This window comes from Cupressus sempervirens, chromosome 5 (genome assembly GCF_028749045.1).
Source record: "Cupressus sempervirens isolate cs-2001-9-10 chromosome 5, ASM2874904v1, whole genome shotgun sequence".
Lineage (NCBI taxonomy): Eukaryota > Viridiplantae > Streptophyta > Pinopsida > Cupressales > Cupressaceae > Cupressus > Cupressus sempervirens.
Genome location: NC_143122.1, coordinates 183,148,142 through 183,169,362, shown reverse-complemented (window position 1 = coordinate 183,169,362; position 21,221 = coordinate 183,148,142). Strand labels below are relative to the sequence as shown.

Below are 21,221 nucleotides of genomic sequence, written 5' to 3'. Positions count from 1 at the left end.
AATATCTAGGGGTATGCTCTTAACCAAAGAGTAGAAGAGGTATGAATAGAATGCCCAACACGTCAAGCAATCCAGGTGGATTTTAGATGATGACACACAACCACCATAGCTATGAATGCATATGAGCCACTTTTAAGACCTCTCAACACTTAAATGTAGCCTATTTAATCTACTAAATGCAAAATGCAATAATCCATGACTACCTAAAAATGCATATTGTATAAGGAGACGATGTTAGACTAACTAAGCAATAATCAGATTGCCCAAGTCATTGAGATTTCACAACAACCATTTGTTTCCTACTCACTAGCTTACATCATATTATTACCCAAGTTGAATTGAGATTTTACAACAACCATTTGTTTCCTACTCACTAGCTTATATCAACCAAATCCAGAATTTCTCACACACCAATGAAAATGCACATGCACTAACTTGTATAGAGTAGATGAAATGAGACAATATTGCAAATGAGGGGAATGAAGATTACAACCACTAAAAAGAAGGAAACGAAACCATGTTCCTTTGCAATCCCACAATTTTCATTAACAATACATTTCATTTCAAGCACCATAGAAGAACTGGCCCTAGACTAACATGAACAACATAATTAAAATATGGACATAAAGTAGTCCTAGCTACAACGGTTTGCCCAAATCTAAATTTTGTCTATCTTATTTAGGTCTCAAAAAGTTACATTTATAGGCCCTATAGAAATGGTCAGTTGCATTTTATGATTACCACATAGAGCACTTGAATCACTCAAGAATAATTAGTCATCAGTTATAATTTAATACATCAGAGAAAGAAAGTAGAAATGGTCATAAACACTCAAAACCCTAACATTTTGGCATCATTGCATGGTTTTGGTAATGTTCTTGACTCTAGATTCGATAGCCTAATATTCCTTATTAACCTCTAGCATCCTCCATGGCTTCTAAAGTTCACTATCATTTTGGAATGTGCTCGAAACATTTCATTTTCCCTTACTACTTCAAAAAAACCCTTGGTACCACCTTTTCCATTCCATATTTCTAGTTGTTTCTCTAAGTTTAAATCTATCTTGTCAATGTACCATCTTTAGTTACCAAATTGATCATCAAGATTGATCTTCGTTCTTTGAATGGACCTTTAACTTTAACCTTCCTTTGTTGAGAAAATGGACGACCACAATTAATCCAAGTCAATGATCGTGATTGAGTCTTCATGTTTTGACTTGAAACTACATTTTAATAAGCTAGGTACACACCCCCACATGGAATTACTCTATTTTCTCTAGGTCCACACATTTATCTTTTCAACTATTGTGTGACCACCATTGATTTCCTCAAAATCTACAACCACAATCACGCAAGCTCTTTGCCTTTAAAATATGAATCTATAGTTACATCATTTACAAATCAATTTTGATCCTATTAACTTTTGGCCTAAAATGGATTTGAGTGTGGACAAGTGTCACTATTCTAGATATTTTCTCCAAAACTTTTTTTCCTTCAACATTTAGGCCTGAAAAACATGACTTGGGTCATTTGATCTTAGCTTTGTTGGATGATTAGGATGAATTGATGATCTAGGCCTACAACTTACTAGGTAGAAGGAGATCTATGGGTCCTACTACACCATGAAGATTAAAGAATTTTTATTTGGCTAAAGTGGTAAAGAGAGGGTTGTTGGATTCAATCACTTATCAACCACTTTACTTGGCTTGATGTGAATCTATTGTCATGTGGATCTTTATGATTGTCTAGATTTAAATCTTCAATGCTTGGTCATAGGAATCCTTAATTATATGATATTCAAATTTTCTTCCTCCTGGCATGGCTAATTACAATTTGATATGGAACATTGCTCTAATCACATCAATGACCTTAAACACATCACCAACTTTTGCCTATTCTTTCCATGATCTCTTCATTCAATTGATTGCTTCTTGATTGCTTGGCTCTGGATCTTCATGGAATATTTTCTTTTCATGTACACAGAACTAGCTCTTCACTTCAAGAAGGTCTTGAGCATGGATATATGTATTGATAGAACTCATTTAGCTTTCTTCTCATCTTAGGAAAATCTTGACACTTTTCCACCCATCCTAGAATCACCGAACTAACTGATAGTGCTTAACTTACTCTATTTTCCACATGGATAGGCTCACAGGGCTAGATGAGAAGAAAAGCCATCCTAATGGCAGTCTAGACTTGACTTGACATATTTTACATTGGATTACCATTCACTTAGGACCTCAAAACTAGGAAGACCTAAAGTGCACCAACACTAAATAATAGACTATACCAAGAAACTTTCTTATATCTTAAATTGTAATACACATCTTAAATGACTACAAAAAGTTCTTGAATCTATTTAATTTAGGAAAGAATAAAATTTATAGATTTCATGGTTTAAAGATGAGGTAAACAATTTGGAAAGTAACTTGGAAGAGAAATAGAAAAACTTGGTAGAGAAATTGAGTTGATTTGGAGTTCTTTTTTATATGTATCAAATTAGATAATTTGGACTAGATATGAAGTATTTTTCTATAAAGAATACAAAATATATTATTATTTTATTTATCTATTTGTGGTTATTATTAGAGAAGAATGAACATTTGAGAGTTTAATTCAATGAAATCATCTTGTTTTATATAAGATATTTGTGTAGATTTATGATTGTATAGTAATAACCAATTCAACTATATTCTATCTAATCAATGTTATGATACCAATATTTCCCCTCTTAATACATTGATCCTTAAAACACCACAATAAATTTTACCCCAGGAACCCCCTTAGGACTAACATAACAAAACATGTTGATTATATAAATTGAATACATATTTGAGAAAATGTTCTTTTGGAAGCAGTAGATCTTGAACCAAACAAGGCTCCAAAGGTTTAGCTTCAATTGTGCTCTTAAATCACAAAGTCTTGAACTATCCAACAATGATTCCTATGAGATGTGATAGATCTATACCATTGTCTAATGATCATCAAAGACTAATTATTTCCCAATCATATAGTCTATTTTTTTCTTGACAATAATCCTATTGATCACAATATCAAGTCTAAACCTATATCCACTTCACAAAAAATGTATTCTTCAATTTTATCAGCATTAGAAAGAAAAATAGAAGCATGAAAGAAAAGTCAAAAATGATTCTCATACAAAGATCATCTTAAATTAAGAAGCTAATTTAACAAGATGAAAACTCATCCATCCTCTAATGTCGCCAACCTCCAAAATAAGACCTTATTGCAACTTATCCATATGATTATATTGTCAAGTATTGGAAAGAAAGCCCAATTTTTTGTAGTTTGACTAAGACTTCTAATGGGCTTATTTCTAGTGTAGAAATCCTTTATATAAAAAAAGAGAAATATAAAATTTAGTTCATACTTAGAAATGGGCATGAACATACAAAACATCAACAGAACTAAAATTACAATCACCTAAGCTATGGCTATAGTGAATGGACTTTGTACTTTACATTCTAAATGTAACATCCAATTCAAATATCATTGTATGATAATGCTCTCGAACATCAATAGTAACAAGATAGATTGTTTGATTGTAACATGTGAAATAATTTTCAATGACCATTTGAAATACTATAGTGCTCACAAAACTAAGTCAAGTTACATCCTTTCTTGTAAAGTAACTTAGCTTCAAAAGTAGCATAGGATAATGTGACTTAATAAATGTAATTAAACTTATATTCACCATACTATATGAACCATTCAATATCAAAAAGGACCAATATCCCAATCTGGGGATTAGGAAATGATCTGTATACTCCTAATATAGCTTCTGAAACTTCCCTTTCAACACAATTATAACAATTACTTTTAACAGATTCTTTTTCAAATAAGAATAATGATACTAAAAAATACATGTTACAACTCTAGATAACCACTTATAGTAACTGTCCAATCAACTTCTTTTACAAATTTTATAACACTCTATCAAATCAGACCTAATTGTTGCATGAAAGCTTCAAAACTAAAATTTTCATGCTCCAATCCATTATATCATAGTCACTATAGCTCGGATCATGACCACTCTCACACTAGTGGATTCTTTCTTCAAACTTCTTTCTCAGTTACTTTGTCGCAAAGAAATTTTGCATAAAAGAAATGAACAATCGCATTCAGAGAGAGATGGAAAAACACACATAAATTGACTTATAATTTTTTCATATCTTTGTCTTACGATGACAACATAATATCTCCAATAGTGAAGTCTCACCAACTTTATTTTTCTCTCTTAAATACACCTTACATGCATAGGGTATATAGTGGTTGTTCTTTCTTGACACAACTTCCAAGAAAACTCATTGTCCACCTTCAAGAAACTCATCACTCACACCTTCATTTCATGTGTTAAAGTAGCAATAAAACTTGCTCCAATATAAGAAAATATGACCAAAAAAATAGAGCAAAATGAAGATATGTAACTCATAAACAATAATGCATTAATCTAACTCTCTTACAACCATTAGAGCTTTCAAATAACATCTAACTATGCAATGCAATGTTGTGCAAAGTACATATTTATAGAGGCAATATAGGGCTCATTTGGCTATAGGAATAGGAATAGCTATTTTGGAATACTTATTCTGGAATAGAAAATGGGTTTAAGTATTCCTGTTCTCTGTTTGGTTCAGCCAATATTTGATGGGGAATTTGCGGATACCAAAATTTATGTTTTCTAAAATAAATAAAAGTGGAATAGGAATACATATTCCAATAATACCTATTTGGGTGGAATTGTAAAACCTCATTTTTGGGCTAAAATTGGAATACATATTCCTATTTTACTTCGTATTCCAATTCTAATTGGGTGCATCCAAACAAAGAATTCAAAATCTTAAGACTTTACATATGCCTATTCCATTTGTATTCCCATTTCCAAATGGGCCCATAAGGATCTAGAAGCTACTCTTCTAGAATATTCTACATTCTAGAATGTTCTACTCACAATCTAGAATGTTCCATAGAAGACTCTAGAGCTCACAATCTGGAATGTTCCCTAGAAGACTCTAGAAATTTTCTCTCATCTAGAACCTTCTAGACAATCTTAATCTTCCTAACACCCCCTTAAGACTAGCTAAAATAATACAAAGGAGGAGGAGAATATTATATTATTTCCCCCCTTAACATTCACCTCAATCATGCTCAACATATCATGTAGCTTCAAAATTTTCACCTCGAGCATGCACTTAGTAAATATATCAATAGGTTGATGTTCACTTGTGAAAAATTGGAGGTTAACATTATTTTCTTGAACAAGATCCCTTCAATATAGTGAACATCAATCTCAATGTGCTTTGTTTTAGCATGGAAAACATGATTATTTGCAACTTGTATAGCACTTTGATTATCACAATACAGAGTAGTAGCCAAACTTTGTGCAAAACCAAGATAAAATAAAAGATTTTAAATCCAAATAACCTATTTTCCTGCTTCCTTTTCTACTCTATATTCTACTACACATAAAGATAGTGATGTAGTTTCTTTTATTTTGTTGTTCCATGTAAATAGACCTAATCTAAGCTGAAAAATATAGCCTCTGGTAGTTTTTTTGTTGTCAATGTCATCAACCTAGTCTGTAAAGCCAATCAAAGAAGTTGATGACTTGTAGCTATAATATATGCCATAATAAATAGCTCCACAAATATATCGTAAAATCTTCATGCATCCATCCAATGACTTTCTTTTGGTTCTTGAATAAATCTAGATACCATATTTACTACAAAGCAAAGATCTAGTCTAGAATGCGTTCGATAAACAAAGTTACCAACAAGTTGTCTATATAATGTAGGATCTATCTTCATGGAGGTACATTCCTTAGTAAGCTTAACTCTAGATTGGAAAGGAGTAGAGGCCAACTTGCATTCCGTCATTTTAAATTTTTCTATAAGATCCAAAGCATATTTTGTTTGAGAGATAAATAGCCCATCATCAAGCCTACTATCTTATAAGCCAAGAAAATAACTTAGTTCACCCCAATCAATCATAAAGAATATCCCTTTGAGATCTAATTTTAAGTCATTAATTAGCCCACTATTCAGTCCAGCTATGAGTAGATCATCTATATAAAATTCAACAATAATATTTTCATTTTGTACTTTCTTCAAATAAATATTTGGGTCTAATTTTCCTTTTTTTAACCCATGGAGTCAAAAATACCGTCAATCTTCTCATTCCATGCTCTTGATTCTTGCTTAAGTCCATAAAGGGATTTCTATAATCTGCAAAAAAATTAGTATATTGTTGATCTACAAAACTTGGGATTTGATCCATATATATTTCTTCATATAAGTCTCCATTTAAGAAAGCATTTTTGACATATGTTTGATGAATGTACCACCCAAAACTTGTACAAAAAGATAGAATAACTCTAAATATATTTATTTTAATGATAGGACAAAATGTTTCTTCATAATCAAGACCCTCTTTTTTATTATATCCTTTATAAACCAAAAAAAAAAAATTAAACTCACTTGTAGCCAATAACATTCTTACCTCTTGGGAAAAACATCTTCTTCTTCATCACTTCCTGCAAATAATGGCTAATCACAAGCATTAGTTATTTTATTATTATCAATAATGTATTCTTCTTTCCATCATTTCTAAAGACTTTACTTGTAGTCACATATGCATGATTTTTCTTAATGTTTCCTTCTTTAGCAAGTTGATATTCTTCATCTAAAATAGATTTGCATAATTGATCAAACATTTGTCGTGAAACATTAAGATTTAGTTGAAGAACCATTTTCCTTGATTCCTTAAGTACCTTATATGGTCTAGGGAACTTAAAATATTTTGTATATACTCAACACCTATTTTCTTCAATTAAGAATTTTAAAAAGTAACTTCATTATAATAATCAGTCATTTTTTTAAAACAAATATTTCTTCTATACTGAATGTGATAGCAATATCGATGATTTTATAGAAAATTTCATCAACAAACCTTCTATTGAGATTGGGGCTTAAAGCTATACCAATAATACCTCTAGTTTGCTCCAACTTGCTTTTCCAAATTTCTTTTCTTCCATCAATTTAGGGTTCTCCAATCTTCCTATTCACTAACCTCCATAAAGCCTTTTTCTCTCAAAGAATTCTTGGCTGCAATCTTCCAATTTGCAAAACCACTTCCATCAAATATTTGCAACACCTCATTCATGGCACATGTTAGCCTTAACAATATATTTCTAGATGAACCTTAGCTCTAATAGCATGTTAAAACAACCCAATAATTAAAAAATACCACAATAATAGCTACTATAATATAAGAAAATGTGACAAAAAAATAGAGCAAAATAAAGGTATGTAGTTGATAAAAAAGAATATATTAATGTAACTTACTTACAACCATTAGAGATTTGAAATAACTTTCTTCTTAACAGCATGTACCCTACCATCGTACATCATTTTTCTCAATCTTACACACCTCCAGAAACTCTTAGTATCTATTGCACATTTTGGTGATATACGGTCTTCCATTAAGACATGCCAATAGAGATCCTCATGCACTAAGGAGGAGAAACTATTTTGCACATTCAACATGCCAGGATGCTCTAATACAATGTTAGAGAAGAATGAGAAGAATGAATGCTTGATAATTCTATTGAATGAATTGATTTTGTTTATACAAGAGAATTGGGCAAGTTTATATTTATATCGTCATAATGAATTCAACTACATTGTAACTTACACACAAAGTGACTTAAAAAAATTGGATGATACTATAGTCCATTTGGGTACTAAATCAATTGTACATCCATCAACTTGAGAATGAGATGAAAAATATAAGATTCAATATATGTAAACCCTATTAAGAATCACATTGTTGTGTGAACATCAACTTAAGAATAGGGTAGAAAACCTAAATTTTAATTTATATAAACCATAAAATTAATTAGATTATTGTATGTAGTAGATAATTAGAAGTATCTAAGACATGAATTTAAGTTTTCATTCACCCATTATTGTCATTGTCATCCTTAAGGAAACTACATTCTTGGTATTGCTAAATGTTGAGAACAACTTGGTTTTCAAATTCATCTGATTGACAAAAGATTTATATCATTCCTATCTCTTTATGAACTTTCCAACATGTAGAGAGACAAAAAAAGGAAGGTCAACAAATATTTTACACCCACCAAAAGATTCAAACTCTTGGTTCATGATATTTTGAAAAAACAAAGTGCATATTTATATATTTTAAAAGAAGTATCATTGCAAAAGATGTCATCTTGCTAGTTATCATATATTTTAAAAAAAATACTAACTAGTACAAACAATGGTTTGGTCTCTAATACTACATTAGATTTGTAATTCAGAAATAGCTCAATGAATAAAATCAATTAAAAATACAAATGATTTAAAGAAGCAAAACCTTCATTTGTATTTCTATAAGGTTGCATTTACATGTCCTAAAGCTTCCATAGCATGTTCGAAGAAATGAAGTCAATATAAACAAGGAATTAGGAATAGAATATATATCAAGCTACTAGATCCAATTCAATGAGAAAAATAAGTCCTACAACTCAAGTAAAAACTCTTTCATGAATTTTTTAAGCTCTAATGAGAGTTTTTTCTTTGTGTATTGCAAAACCCTTTATTCTATTTAGAGAGGAGAAGAAAATTTGTAGGGAAACTTTAATAACATGTAATGAATTAACAGAAATCAAGCCAAAGAACTAGAAAATTGTGTAGTATTTTAAACAATCTTGATAAATCAGGAATGTGAAGAAGCCTGGACATTGAACTATGCCCAACAATTTTTCAATGAACATTGTACATACATTCCAAATGCTCATATTGAAATTGACAGAACCTACTTGCACTTTCTTTATTATCAATTGCTTTTCTATCAACTCAAGGAAAATACTACTCAACCACAATTGTGAGATAAATTGGGAAGTTTGATAGAGGGATTTTGAAATTATACATGGCCCCAATTCCACCACAATGGTAATAGTACAATATATTTTCTTTCAAAAACCATCACAGTATGAAGAATTTTAAAGAAGCAAAACCTTCATTTGTATTTCTATAAGGTTGCATTTACACGTCCTAAAGCTTCCCTAGCATGTTCGAAGAAATGAAGTAAATCTAAACAAGGAATCGGGAATAGAATATATACCAAGCTACTAGATCCAATTTAATGAGAAAAATAAGTCCTACAACTCAAGTAAAAACTCTTTCATGAACTCTTTAAGCTCTAATGAGAGTTTTTTCTTAGTGTATTGCAAAACCTTTTATTCTATTTAAAGAGGAGGAGAAAATTTGCAGGGAAACTTTAATAACATGTAATGAATTAACAGAACTCGAGCCAAAGAACTAGAAAATCATGTGGTATTTTAAACAATCTTGATAAATTAAGAATGTGAAGAAGCTTGGATGTCGAACTATGCCCAACAATTTTTCAATGAACATTGTACATACATTCCAAATGCTCGGATTGAAATTGACAGAACCTACTTGCACTTTCTTTATTATCAATTGCTTTTCTATCAACTCAAGCAAAATACTACTCAACCACAATTGTGAGACAAATTGGGAAGTTTGATAGAGGGATTTTGAAATTATACATGGCCCCAATTCCACCACAATGGTAATAGTACAATATATTTGCTTTCAACAGCCATCCCAATATGAAGAATTTTAATAGATCAATCATCTTATTCACAAGAAATTTTTTCCTTCTGAATAATTGATGTCAAAAAATAGGCAAATTATTACTCTTTCAACCACATAAGCATCAAAGAATCTATATATCATGATTATCATATCAAACTACTAAGATCTTAAATTTCTCCTTTACATCAGCAACTTACATTGTTATATAGAAGACTTTGTAAAAAAAAAAAAAAAAATTAAAAAAAAAATTTAAATGCATGTCTTTCTAAAAATATTTAAAAACTTCTTGATCTTTATTAGTAAGTTGAAATGCATGTGTCATTGGGCCTAGGTGTGAATAATCTTCAAAATTGCTTACGACTTCTTCTCCCTGTAAATTAGTCAAAAATTAGCTATAATGGCTGAAAAAAAAAAAAAAAAGCTTGTAGAGGAACTCGCTAAAGCTAGTAATGATATCTAAGAGCTCTTTATATTAAACTCACATCACATGTGGGCTTATAAGGTGGCGTTTCTCTCTTTTGAAGTAGCCAATCCCAATCAACATGTTCAAAGAAAGGATGTGACTTAATGTCCCTTACTCCCCCTTTAAGACATCCAATCCTGATCATATTGAAATACTATCAAATATGATATAGAGTCAAAAATATATTATAAAATTGAGTGATCATATTGAAATACTATCAAATATGATAGAGTCAAAAATATATTATAAAATTGATGTTATTAGATGTTTAAAATCATGATTATATTATTTAGTTGTTTAGAATTATATAATCAAATTTGGAAATAACTAAATGATGCATCATAAGATGTAAAAAGAGTCTAATTTAATACTTAAACACAATACTAATCATAATTATTAATCTAAAATTAGTAGATATAAATGCTTCAGAAAAACATAAAAAATAGTAGATTCTTTTTTTTCTTCCAAAACCTTTTAGTGAGATCTGGAGTCAAGAGTTTGCTGATTAAGTCTCGAGCACTGTAAAATCCAAAAAACAAAAACAAGTGTAAATTATAATATATTGTAAGATTAATAGATCACAGATCTCTCTCTCTCTCTCTAACATTTTCACAACAAAAATTAAAAAGGAAAATCCTAGTCAATCATGTTTGACAAAAGAGAAGCATTTCTTACAAAAGAGAAGCATTTCTTACCTGTAGGAGAAATGTGCTGGGAAATGAATCTTGCATCTCAATATCTTCTCATAGATACTAACTATATCTACCATTATTTAACACAGAAATATCAGTTAAGAACCATCACAGTAAAATAAAAATTCAATCTTTAGAAACCTGCAACCTTAGAAAGGCTTATAGGGCAAGAATTGTAAAGTCTACCATTTTCTTGAAATGGAGTACAGCCTGCGAGCATCTCATACACAAGAACGCCAAATGTCCACCTGGAAATCATGTCTAGTTAAATTTCAAACCATTAAACAGGTAAGAATCAATAACATGCAAGGTGGAACTTCATATATTACCAATCAACAGGTTTGCCATGGCCTTTGTTCGTAATTACTTCAGGTGCCAAGTAGTCTGGTGTTCCTAAGATAATCAATTCATGATAAAATCACAGACAATCACTACAAATAAAATCAGATATTAAATGATGTCTTTGAACATAGTATATAAATATGAGTCTGTAAAAGTATTTTTCCATAACTTTCAATATAAAGTTTTATACTGTCCCATTAGAATGCAAATGGATTTATAAGATTAATTTTCATAATTTTTTAGTATTAAAATGAGTTATGTTCATAATTGTATTATTCTAAATTATGAATGCCCTCACCACATAGAGTATATGTTCTTCTGTCAACCACTTTAGCAAATCCGAAATCAGCAACTTTTATGTAGCCCATCTCGTCTAGCAGCAAATTTTCTGGCTAGAATCATAACAAAGAGAGAAAAACGATATTAAAGTTTTAGACTGCAATCTTAAGGAAGAAATTTAAAGAAAATTGCAAAATTGTAAAATGAAAACAACTTATTATGAAATAAAAAATAAAAAATACCTTTAGATCTCTATAGATAATATTTCTTGAATGGAGATACTCAAAGGAAAGCAAAACTTGGGCTGCATAGAAACGCTGCAAGCATATCTCACAAAATTAGTTGATGTATTTGTTTAGGTTAAAATCTGTAATTCAGTTATAAGAATCTACCACTGTGGATTCACTGAATCTTCCCCATAGGTGAAGATGCCTGAACAATTCTCCTCTGCAACAACAAGGGAATCCTTACTAGTGTATCTTTAAAATCATGGGGAAAATCTTAAATACTTTAATTTAATGTTGCTAGTCAGTGAGACTATATATAGAGATTTAACCTTTATTAAACATTCTATAATAAATTTCCAAGAGAATTTCATAAGAACAACACTACTCTAACTTAACAGCCACACCATACCAATACAAACTCTACAAATTCTAATGGTTGAAAAGCTTACCCACAAACATACTCCAAAATCAAATGAATGCATTCATTGTCTTGAGCATATCCAAGCAGATTCACTATGAACGGAAAGTCAATTTTCTGTAGGATTTCCTTTTCTTGTTTGATATGCTCATACTGATAACACCCAATAAAATTAGTTCCAAGAAGGGAAAACTATTGCTAAAAGATTTTTTTAATGGGTATAACCTAAATTTTAATGAACATCAAGTATTACCTGCTTATCTCTCAGAATTTGGGCTTTGGAGACAGATTTTATGGCACAAACTTGTCCTGTTCTAATGTAGCGAGCAATTTGAACACGCCCAGAACTTCCCGTTCCCAATATTCTGTCCCTCTCAAAATCTTCAATGTTACAATACCCATACCAGACCTGTGGCCACAGAAAATCATATATCAGTTTCTCATACAAGAATAATAAAACTATACATTTGGAAACATAATAAAATTATAAAATCACTGGAAAGAAGAATAGGAATGGAAAAGAAACACTTCCTTAGATATGGACTTGGGATTAAATAGGATTCTCGGATTATATTTGTGATCCTCTTTACTATGATCTGTTTGCTTTCTCCTCCTGCTAAAAACTTTGGCAAACATCATGCAGATCACAATAAACAGAAATAGAAGTAAACATTTAAAAGAAAATCAGTTTTTTTCTTTCTTCAATTGCTTCAATACTAATGTTTTTCTCTCAGGAAGCTCATTGTCAGGTGGGATTAGCGCGGAACGAATGCATGATTAAGAACAAAGACAGAGGAATTAGGGCCAAAACGGAATTATTTCTTTCAATGAAATCTTGACAGTTATAACTGGTTTCCTTAAATCAGTTCGTTGCTTGATAAAACCATCGAAGAGCAACTTTAATCTTACAATGATGTTTTCCTATAGAAAGGCAACCGAAGAGACTTGAGTGTTTTTTTAAGGTAATAAATAGGAATGATGTTTCTATAAGGCAACCGAAGAGACGGTTGTTTTTTTAAGGTAATAAATAGGAATGATGTTTTTATAAGGCAAAAATTAAATAATTACTAATTAAATTAAAAATTCTAACTAAATATAATTTTATTTAAAATTGTAATATTTATATAAAAATAGCGAAAAGCTTTGTTGTTCGCTAGCAACCTCTCAGGGCAGTTATCCTTGTGCCTTTTGGCTCCTCAGGACGAACCGTTTGTTCTATGGGTTTCCAAACTATCTATGGCTCAACCAAGGCTTCCATTGCCACTAGAAACTCATTTGTTGCTTTGGATAGGGTGTGTCATGCTTCAAAAGAGGGTCCAGGTGTTGTTTTCATGGCCAAATGCATAGTTAATCCTAATCAAATTCATCATCCCTCCCAAATGAGAAGATTGGATGAAAATACTTACTATGCCCAAACTTTGGCTCAATGTGAAGATAGGGAACAAGATTTTGGGATTGCTAGAAATAAAATATTGTGGGTGATTTCAACATGAATTCCTTTGGTCATGACGAGAGAAAATTCTATTCTGGTGGGGCAAGAATGGTTTAAAAACCCTCAATTTTTTTTTGCAATGGAGGGATAATGTTGGCCCAATATCTTGAGCAAATAATCCCTTGAATCGAAATTGCAAAAGAGTAGCTCCCTTAGTGATAAATGCAACCCATGTGAAAGATAAGGATCTCCAAACCCTAATCATTAGTAACAAACATACGGAAAACCAATGGAAACAATGTGAATCTCAGGGTTTGTTTGTAAAATGGAGTGGTTCGAGTCCTATCCCAACTAAGTTCTTTGTGTGAATGATCATGGTGTTGGGTGACTAGGTAAGTATTACTGACCTCTCTAATAATACTATTTTTATTTTTTGTAAAACAAAAGAACTAAGAGATAAATTGCTTAATGGGGCCCTTCTCTTTTGTGAGGCCTCGCCTGGACCCATCATAGCATAGTGATACCTTATTATCATTTTGATACTCACGACTCGAGATGTTGAGACATTATCTGATGCTTTGAACATATTATATTATTTCATGCTGTGTGATGTTATTTTCAGATATTTGATGTTTGTCATTTAATGTTTTATGTATATGTATGTTGATGAAATTAGTAAATGTAGGATTGATACTTTGATTTAAGAGATTTTAAATGGTTAAGAATTAAGTAGGATGAAAGAAACCCTGATTGATGTATGTTTCAATTTATGTGAATTTTTGCTACATATATATATATATATATATATATATATATATATATATATATATATATATATATATATATATATATATATATACATGTGATTTTATGGGACTACTGATGTGTGTAATGAGTGTGCAGATATTTTATCGAGAAAATCGACAGAGGAACAGAACTGATCTCTATGTGCTAATTTTGGAAACCTTGTTGTTCGTAATTCAAGTATTTTAATTGTGAGATGTATGTATGTATCTTTCTGTGATCAGTAAATGTTAATGTTTGTAACTATGTTCTTTTAGTGTCGCTTGACACTCGTGAATTGTTTGTGCTCTTTAGCATGCTAGTTAGGGTTAGCGGTGTAACCCATGGACCTAAGTCGGATTAAGTTAGTATCTTTTGCTAATTTGGTTCTTAATCGAGTTTAGTCATCCTTAATAGCATTATAGATTTAAATAAAATTGAGATTTGAGTAAAGTTAATTAAAGTATATTTATGTGTATGGTAGATGTGACACTTATTTTAATTAGTTCCTTAATTTAATATATTTTTTAGTTATATATACCCGCGTCCATTTAAATGGTCATTCAATTATTTTAGATGTATTACGGTAAAATTAATGAAATATCGAAAAAACTGTTGATATCAATTTAATAACGGAAGTTCAGGTCTTAACAATGTATTCCTCCACAAGTTTAAACAAAACTTTAGATGTGTGTAGAGACCCTTTACTTTATCAGAGATCAACCATATCGAACCTAGAGCATCTTAATTATTAATTTTAAAAAAAAAATTGTGTGTTTTTGCCTTGTAGTTTGGGCATGACATCTTTCTAGAAGGCCAACATGTTAAATTCTTAGAATGGAAGCCTAATTTTCATACTCAAAATTTTGATAATCATAAAGTAATGAATGGAGCTCCCTCATGAGAATATTTTGTGACCAATTTGGTACTCTCTAGGAGATTTAGAGGCATAGAAGAAAATTTTATAAAATCTGTGGATGTCAAAATATTGGTTGACATTTAAATGCAAATGCATCCTCTCTTAAACCCCTTAGAATCATCACAAATCAGTCTATATATTATCTAAACCCATAAATTTTCTTGGGTTCCTGTGAGAGTCACCTTCTATGGCAACCAGCTAGACCTAACAATAATAATTCTAAAGTTACTTTAATAGGATTAATTTTTCTAGAAATGACTGGTTAAAGATCAATAGCTCTTCCCTCGGCTTAGGGTAGTTATCCCTGTGCCTTTCAGCTCCTCAAGGCTAACCATCTACTCCAAGGGTTTCCAGATCTATTTATGGCTCAACTAGGGCCTTAATTGCCACTAGAAACTCATTTGCTGCTTTGGATAGGATTTTTCCTTCTTCAATAGAGGGTCCAAGGGTTTTTTTTCACGTCCAAACACAAAGTTAATCCTAATCAAATTCATCATCCCTCATATTGGAGAAGATTGGAGGAAAATGCTTACTGTGCCTAGACTTCGACTCTATGTGAAAATAGGGCACAAGATTTTGAAATTGCTAGAAACAAAAATTTGTGGATGATTTCAACATGAATTCCTTTAGTTGTGATGAGATAAAATTATATTCTATTGGAGTAGGAATAGTTAAAAAAACCTCAGATTCTTTTTTGCAATGGAGGGGTAATGTTGGTCCAAAATAACTTGAGCGGATAATCCCCTGAATCAAAACTGCAAAAGGGTAGCCCCCCTAGTGATAAATGCAACTCATATGAAATATAAGGATCTCCAAACCCTAATCATTAGTAACAAAAATATGGAAAACCAATGGAAATAATGTGAATCTTAGGGTTTGTTTGCAAAATGGAGTGGTTTGAGCCCTATCCCAACAAAATTATTTGCATGAATGATCATGGTGTTGGGTGACCAAGTATGTATTACTGTCCTCTCTAATAATACTATTTTTATTTACAATAAAACAATAGAACTTAGAGATAAATTGCTTAACAAGGCCCCGCCCTTTCCAGAAGGCCAAAATGTTAAATTCTTAGAATGGAAACCTAATTTTCATATTTAGAATTTTGATAATCATAAAATAATGAAATGGATTGCCTTAAAAAATTTGCCTGTGGAGCTCCTCCTTGAAAATATTTTGCAACCAATTGGGGACTCTCTAGGAGATTTTAGAGGCATAGAAGAAATTTTTTTAAACTATGTGGATGTCAAAATATTGGTTGACATTGTTGGTGTAAATAAGTATTTACTTATTACACTTACTTAAGTTTTACTTAGGTTAATGCATTATTTAATTATTTTGCATTATTTTATTACTATTTTAGGTGAGACACTTAGGAGTTTGTGTACTCTCATTGAGTTACGCAACTCTAATTATGCACATGGTGTCTACAACACAGGAGTATGCATCATTCCCTGAGTTGTCATGATGACAACATAGTTATCTGCACTCCTTATTTAGCACATGTTGTCTACACCACTAATTTGCGTGCTACACCATTGTAGGCTTATCCTCACATCATCGCACTTAATCCTGTGCTCAATGGAAGATAACCCATATCTAGTGGACATGTGCCTGGTTGTATGACAGATCATGATGCTAACTTCTATGCATTCTAGAAGCTCTTTTGAGGCCTTTATATTCAGGCACTCCTAGTGTACTCTCAACCAGTTATTGAATGAATATCGTCATTCTGATCATACTCTATCTATTTTGGTCTATTGTGTACTTGTGTTGAGTTCTTTTGTTCTTGGGTGAATTCTGGCCTAAGCCAAATTCTTACATGGTATCAGAGCTGAGGGAGATTCTCTACACGTAGCTGTTTGAGACCATTCATGCTTCAGCACCTCGACATGCATCCAGAGGATCCGCAAAAATTGGGAGCGTCTAGAGCCAGATCTGACTTCATCATTGTGTCCGGAGCATCGATTCAATGAAGATCGACTATAAATTTTCCTATATTAGGTGAAAGTTGATCGTGAGGCAAAAAAAATTTGTAAATCGAAACTCGAAGGCTTGATTTGCAATTTGGGTATGATTGTTTTATTTGATCTGATTAATTATTTTTCAGATCTGAAATAATTTTGTCCTCTACTATTATTGGTTTTTTCGAAATTATTTTTCAAAATTTAAATTGCCCTAGTAAGCAAAGAAATTTTTTTTGGCCGAACTAGGTAGTGACACCCCAGCTCCGCTCTATTTTTTGTTGGAATTTTGGATTTACTATTGCAAGGTGTATTTTATTGGCTACCAAGGGCTAAATTCACCCCAAACCCTACACACAAACTGATAGCCAACTTCATTACATTTCTGAAGACCAAATCTAAAAATTTGGTGAATACCGACCACTTCTTTGTGTAATCTGGCCACTCCAATTTCCCAATGAATTTAGGCATCTCCCTCCATTCCTGGTGGCCATTCACAAAATTTAGGCAGCGGTCACATATCCACCGGTGGGCTTTTACTTTGTATTCGTGAGCGCTCCATTTTAAACGGCGCAGAGTTCCTACAACCCACAAATGTGGAATAATACGAAGGAATCCGGCAACAATAAAACAAAACTCAGCATTACTGCACAAAATCTAGCGATGTTTTTCAAAAATAGCCTATAGACCACATGGGGACACGTGGCACTATCTCACTCCCCCATGTGGGAGCAAGAATACCCTACACGCACTGACAGCAACCAATCTGCCCTTGCCACATGGCATATCTGCCACCTCATACAAGCACCATGAAGGCATCCACTCATCTGTCACGTACGCTGCCATGCAGATTTTGCTGTACTATCCATACAGTATCATACTGCCACATAGGTGCTGACATCATTAGGTGGGCCTAATTTTTGTTGACATCATCCTTTTCAAGCGCTTAAAATTGACGCCTATTTGGATGTCAAAATAGGGAAAATTTGAAATGTTGTAACAGTTGTATGACCGTCAAATTTAACCTTGTAGTTCGCTAATGCAACTCTCTCTCCAAATCAATTTTGGTTTTTGTAGTCCGACTTCAGGAGACTATAACTTGCACATCTAAACTCCAAATCAGGTGCAATTTTTTTTTGAAATTGGGTAAATTTTTCTAAATTTTTTAGTGGTGCAACTATTTTCTAGTTTTGGTGCACGAATTGTTCAAAAATTGTATTTTTTGGTAACTATACCTACATAATTTTGCATTTCACAACTTCAAATGCTCCGTAAGGGCACATTTGGAGTTGAAAACAGGTTCTATTTTTTTTGAAATTGCATATTTTTTTATCTACTTTCTAGATATGGCATCAAATTGTAGTGTTGTGTGGACAAAAGTGTCACTTTCAGCATAGGGCATTTCTTTGCTTTGTAATGCTTTAGAATTGTAGCACATTGTAAAGTTTCAGATTTGTACTCCATTAAGAGGTTGTAACAAGAAAAATTAGAAGTCCATGAAGGCCAAAATTGGCAAGTGGCCCATTGTAATTGCACTACTGATAAAGTGCCCAAAGCATCTATTTTGGGGGGGTTTCTTGATTTGGTTAAAAGGGGGGGTGTTCTTGGTGTTGTGTTCTCTCTTTTCTACAATTTTCTTTCATTTTCTACATTATGGGAACCTTTAAGTTTCCTAAATTAACTCCTCGTAAATATGCTTCATGGTCAATCAAAATGTTGTATCACTTAATGCATAATGGAGTTTCACAATATGTAGACGGTACTCTTCCTAAACTAGTAGGTAATAATGTATCAACAAGTGAAATTACAGATTGGGTAGCAATGGATAGGAAAGCCCTAGGTGATATATGTTTGGGGGTAGATGATAAGATCATGTATCAAATTAAGAAATGTACTACATCCAAGGAATCTTGGGATACCCTCGAAAACCTTTATGGGAAAGTGTCTGAAGAGGATGTTTTCAAAATTGAAGATGAGCTTGTTTCCTTAGATCCTAAGTCATATGACTCCATACAGGACTTCATCATCAAGGTGAATGAGCTAAGGACAAAGCTTACTGATTGTGGGAGTTCTGTCAAAGATGACAAACTGGTCTATCTCATTCATAACAAGCTGTCGTCGGAGTATTCCACATTTGTATCTTCTTTTAACACCTCAAAGACTACCTTAGGGTCTGCCTACAAGAAAGTCACTTTTGATGAATATGCTAAACTATTGGATGATGAAGAAAAGAAGTTGAAATCAATGGGGATTCTTAAATCACCTCAATCCAAAGCATTGGTGGCCAATGAGGCTTCTCAACATTCAGCTGGTCAATCTTCAAATAAAGGAAAGGGTAAGAAGAAGTGGAAGAAAGATAAATCTAAAGATGCAAAAAAGACAACACCACAATCCAATCAACAAGGCAAGTCCTCGAATTCCAACAAGAAAGGGGACAACAATAAGGAGAAGAAGAAGTGTGCTTATTGCAAGAAATCAGGTCATGAAGAGCATGAGTGTTATCTCAAAAATATTGATGAATTAACCAACATCATGAAGAAACATAATGTTCCATTGCCTAATGCTTATAAGGATAAAGGGTCATCTTCAGATTCTAAGGGCAAAGGACAAGCATTCATGGAAAATGCAAACTCTTCAAAGGAATGGATATTTGACTCAGGTGCCACATATCATATGGGTTCTTCAAAGGAGGATTTTTCTTCATTGAAATACTCAAAGGTACCGCACATCTTCATGGGGAATGATAGTAAAATGGAAGTTGAAGGAAAAGGAAATGTGGAGATGGAAAATGGAGAGTTTCAAGAGGTTCTCTATGTTCCAAACCTAAGTTCAAATCTCCTCTCAATATACCAAATCACTCACCTTGGAGATGGACATAGAATTGAGTTCCTTCCTAACTCAGTTCAGGTGCACAGTCTTAAAGATGATTCCTTGGTTGCAGTGGGGAAAGTGAATGATCATAAGAGGTTGTACTCTTTCTCTCATTTTGTACCCAAGTCTCCTTCAAAGCCCTTTTTATCTCAATCCAACTCAAACATGCAATTATGGCATGAGTGGTGTGGTCATCTTACTTCTGCTATCTTTAAAAACTTTGCACATACTACATGGTCAAAGGTCTGCCTCAAATCAACTTTTCTAACGGTGAGTGTTCAACAAATTTAGTGGATATGCATCCAGAGGGGAAGTTACAGAGAGGGAAGTCTTCTAGAGCAATTGATATTCTTCAAATGGTTCGCATGGTATTAGCAGGTCCTTTTGCATTTAGCTAGGGTTGCTACATACTCACCTTAGTTGATGACTTTTCAAGGTTCACTTGGGTCTACTATCTGCATAATAAGAATGAAGTGTTGGACACATTTCTAGCCTTCAAGGCTCATGTTGAACGAAAATCCAGAAAGGCCATCAAAGTAATCTACATGGACAATGAAAACATGTATGTGAACAAAAGACTTAAGGACTTTTACAGACATGAGGGAATTGATCTTCAGACTCTACCAGCATTCAGTTCGCATAAGATAGATGTTGCAACTTTGAGGATTAGAACTCTTAAGTCTATGGCAAGTTGCATGATTCATGCCAAGTCTCTAGATCCATCATTAGAAGTTGAAGCAATCTCTTGTGCCACTCACATTCTTAATCGTTCTCCTCATCCAGCCTTAGATGGAAAAACTCCATTTTAGGCATGGTGCGGTAGAAAACCTATTGTCACACACTTCAAGGTCTTCGATTTTCCTGCATGGGCAAAGCAATCTTTTGGGGAAGGATGTATACTTTGAGGAAATTTCACCTAGCTTGTCCTCTACTCCTCTTTGCACATCATATAGTGTGGAAAATGATAGTGATTTCATGATAGTGCTTCAAAAAATTCAAACACATGGGGTTCTATCGACAATTACAGTGAGAGGTCACTTCATCAATTCAGTCCACATGCATACATCATCATAGTGATAGGTCCAGAACAGTAGGGTGCATTCAGTCTTCTAGATACAAGTTCAGTGATAGATTTGGGGGACAGTATTCATGATCTGCCTCTTCTTCTTAATGCAGAAATACCTTCTT

At 32.7% G+C, this 21,221-nt stretch overlaps 1 protein-coding gene across 1 annotated transcript; it reads right to left on the bottom strand.

Annotated features, from left to right (window-relative positions):
* Nucleotides 1–10,531: 10,531 nt before the first annotated feature.
* Nucleotides 10,532–18,008, bottom strand: LOC149555021 (uncharacterized). Its single transcript, XM_089829148.1, has 11 exons — nucleotides 17,915–18,008; nucleotides 17,580–17,743; nucleotides 12,318–12,473; nucleotides 12,096–12,217; nucleotides 11,826–11,898; nucleotides 11,662–11,736; nucleotides 11,439–11,532; nucleotides 11,128–11,191; nucleotides 10,985–11,046; nucleotides 10,802–10,868; nucleotides 10,532–10,625 (listed from the first exon to the last, which is right to left on the bottom strand). The coding sequence occupies exons 1-11, from the start codon at nucleotides 18,006–18,008 to the stop codon at nucleotides 10,532–10,534; spliced, it is 1,065 nt and encodes a 354-aa protein (XP_089685274.1).
* Between the last annotated feature and the right edge of the window lie 3,213 nt (nucleotides 18,009–21,221).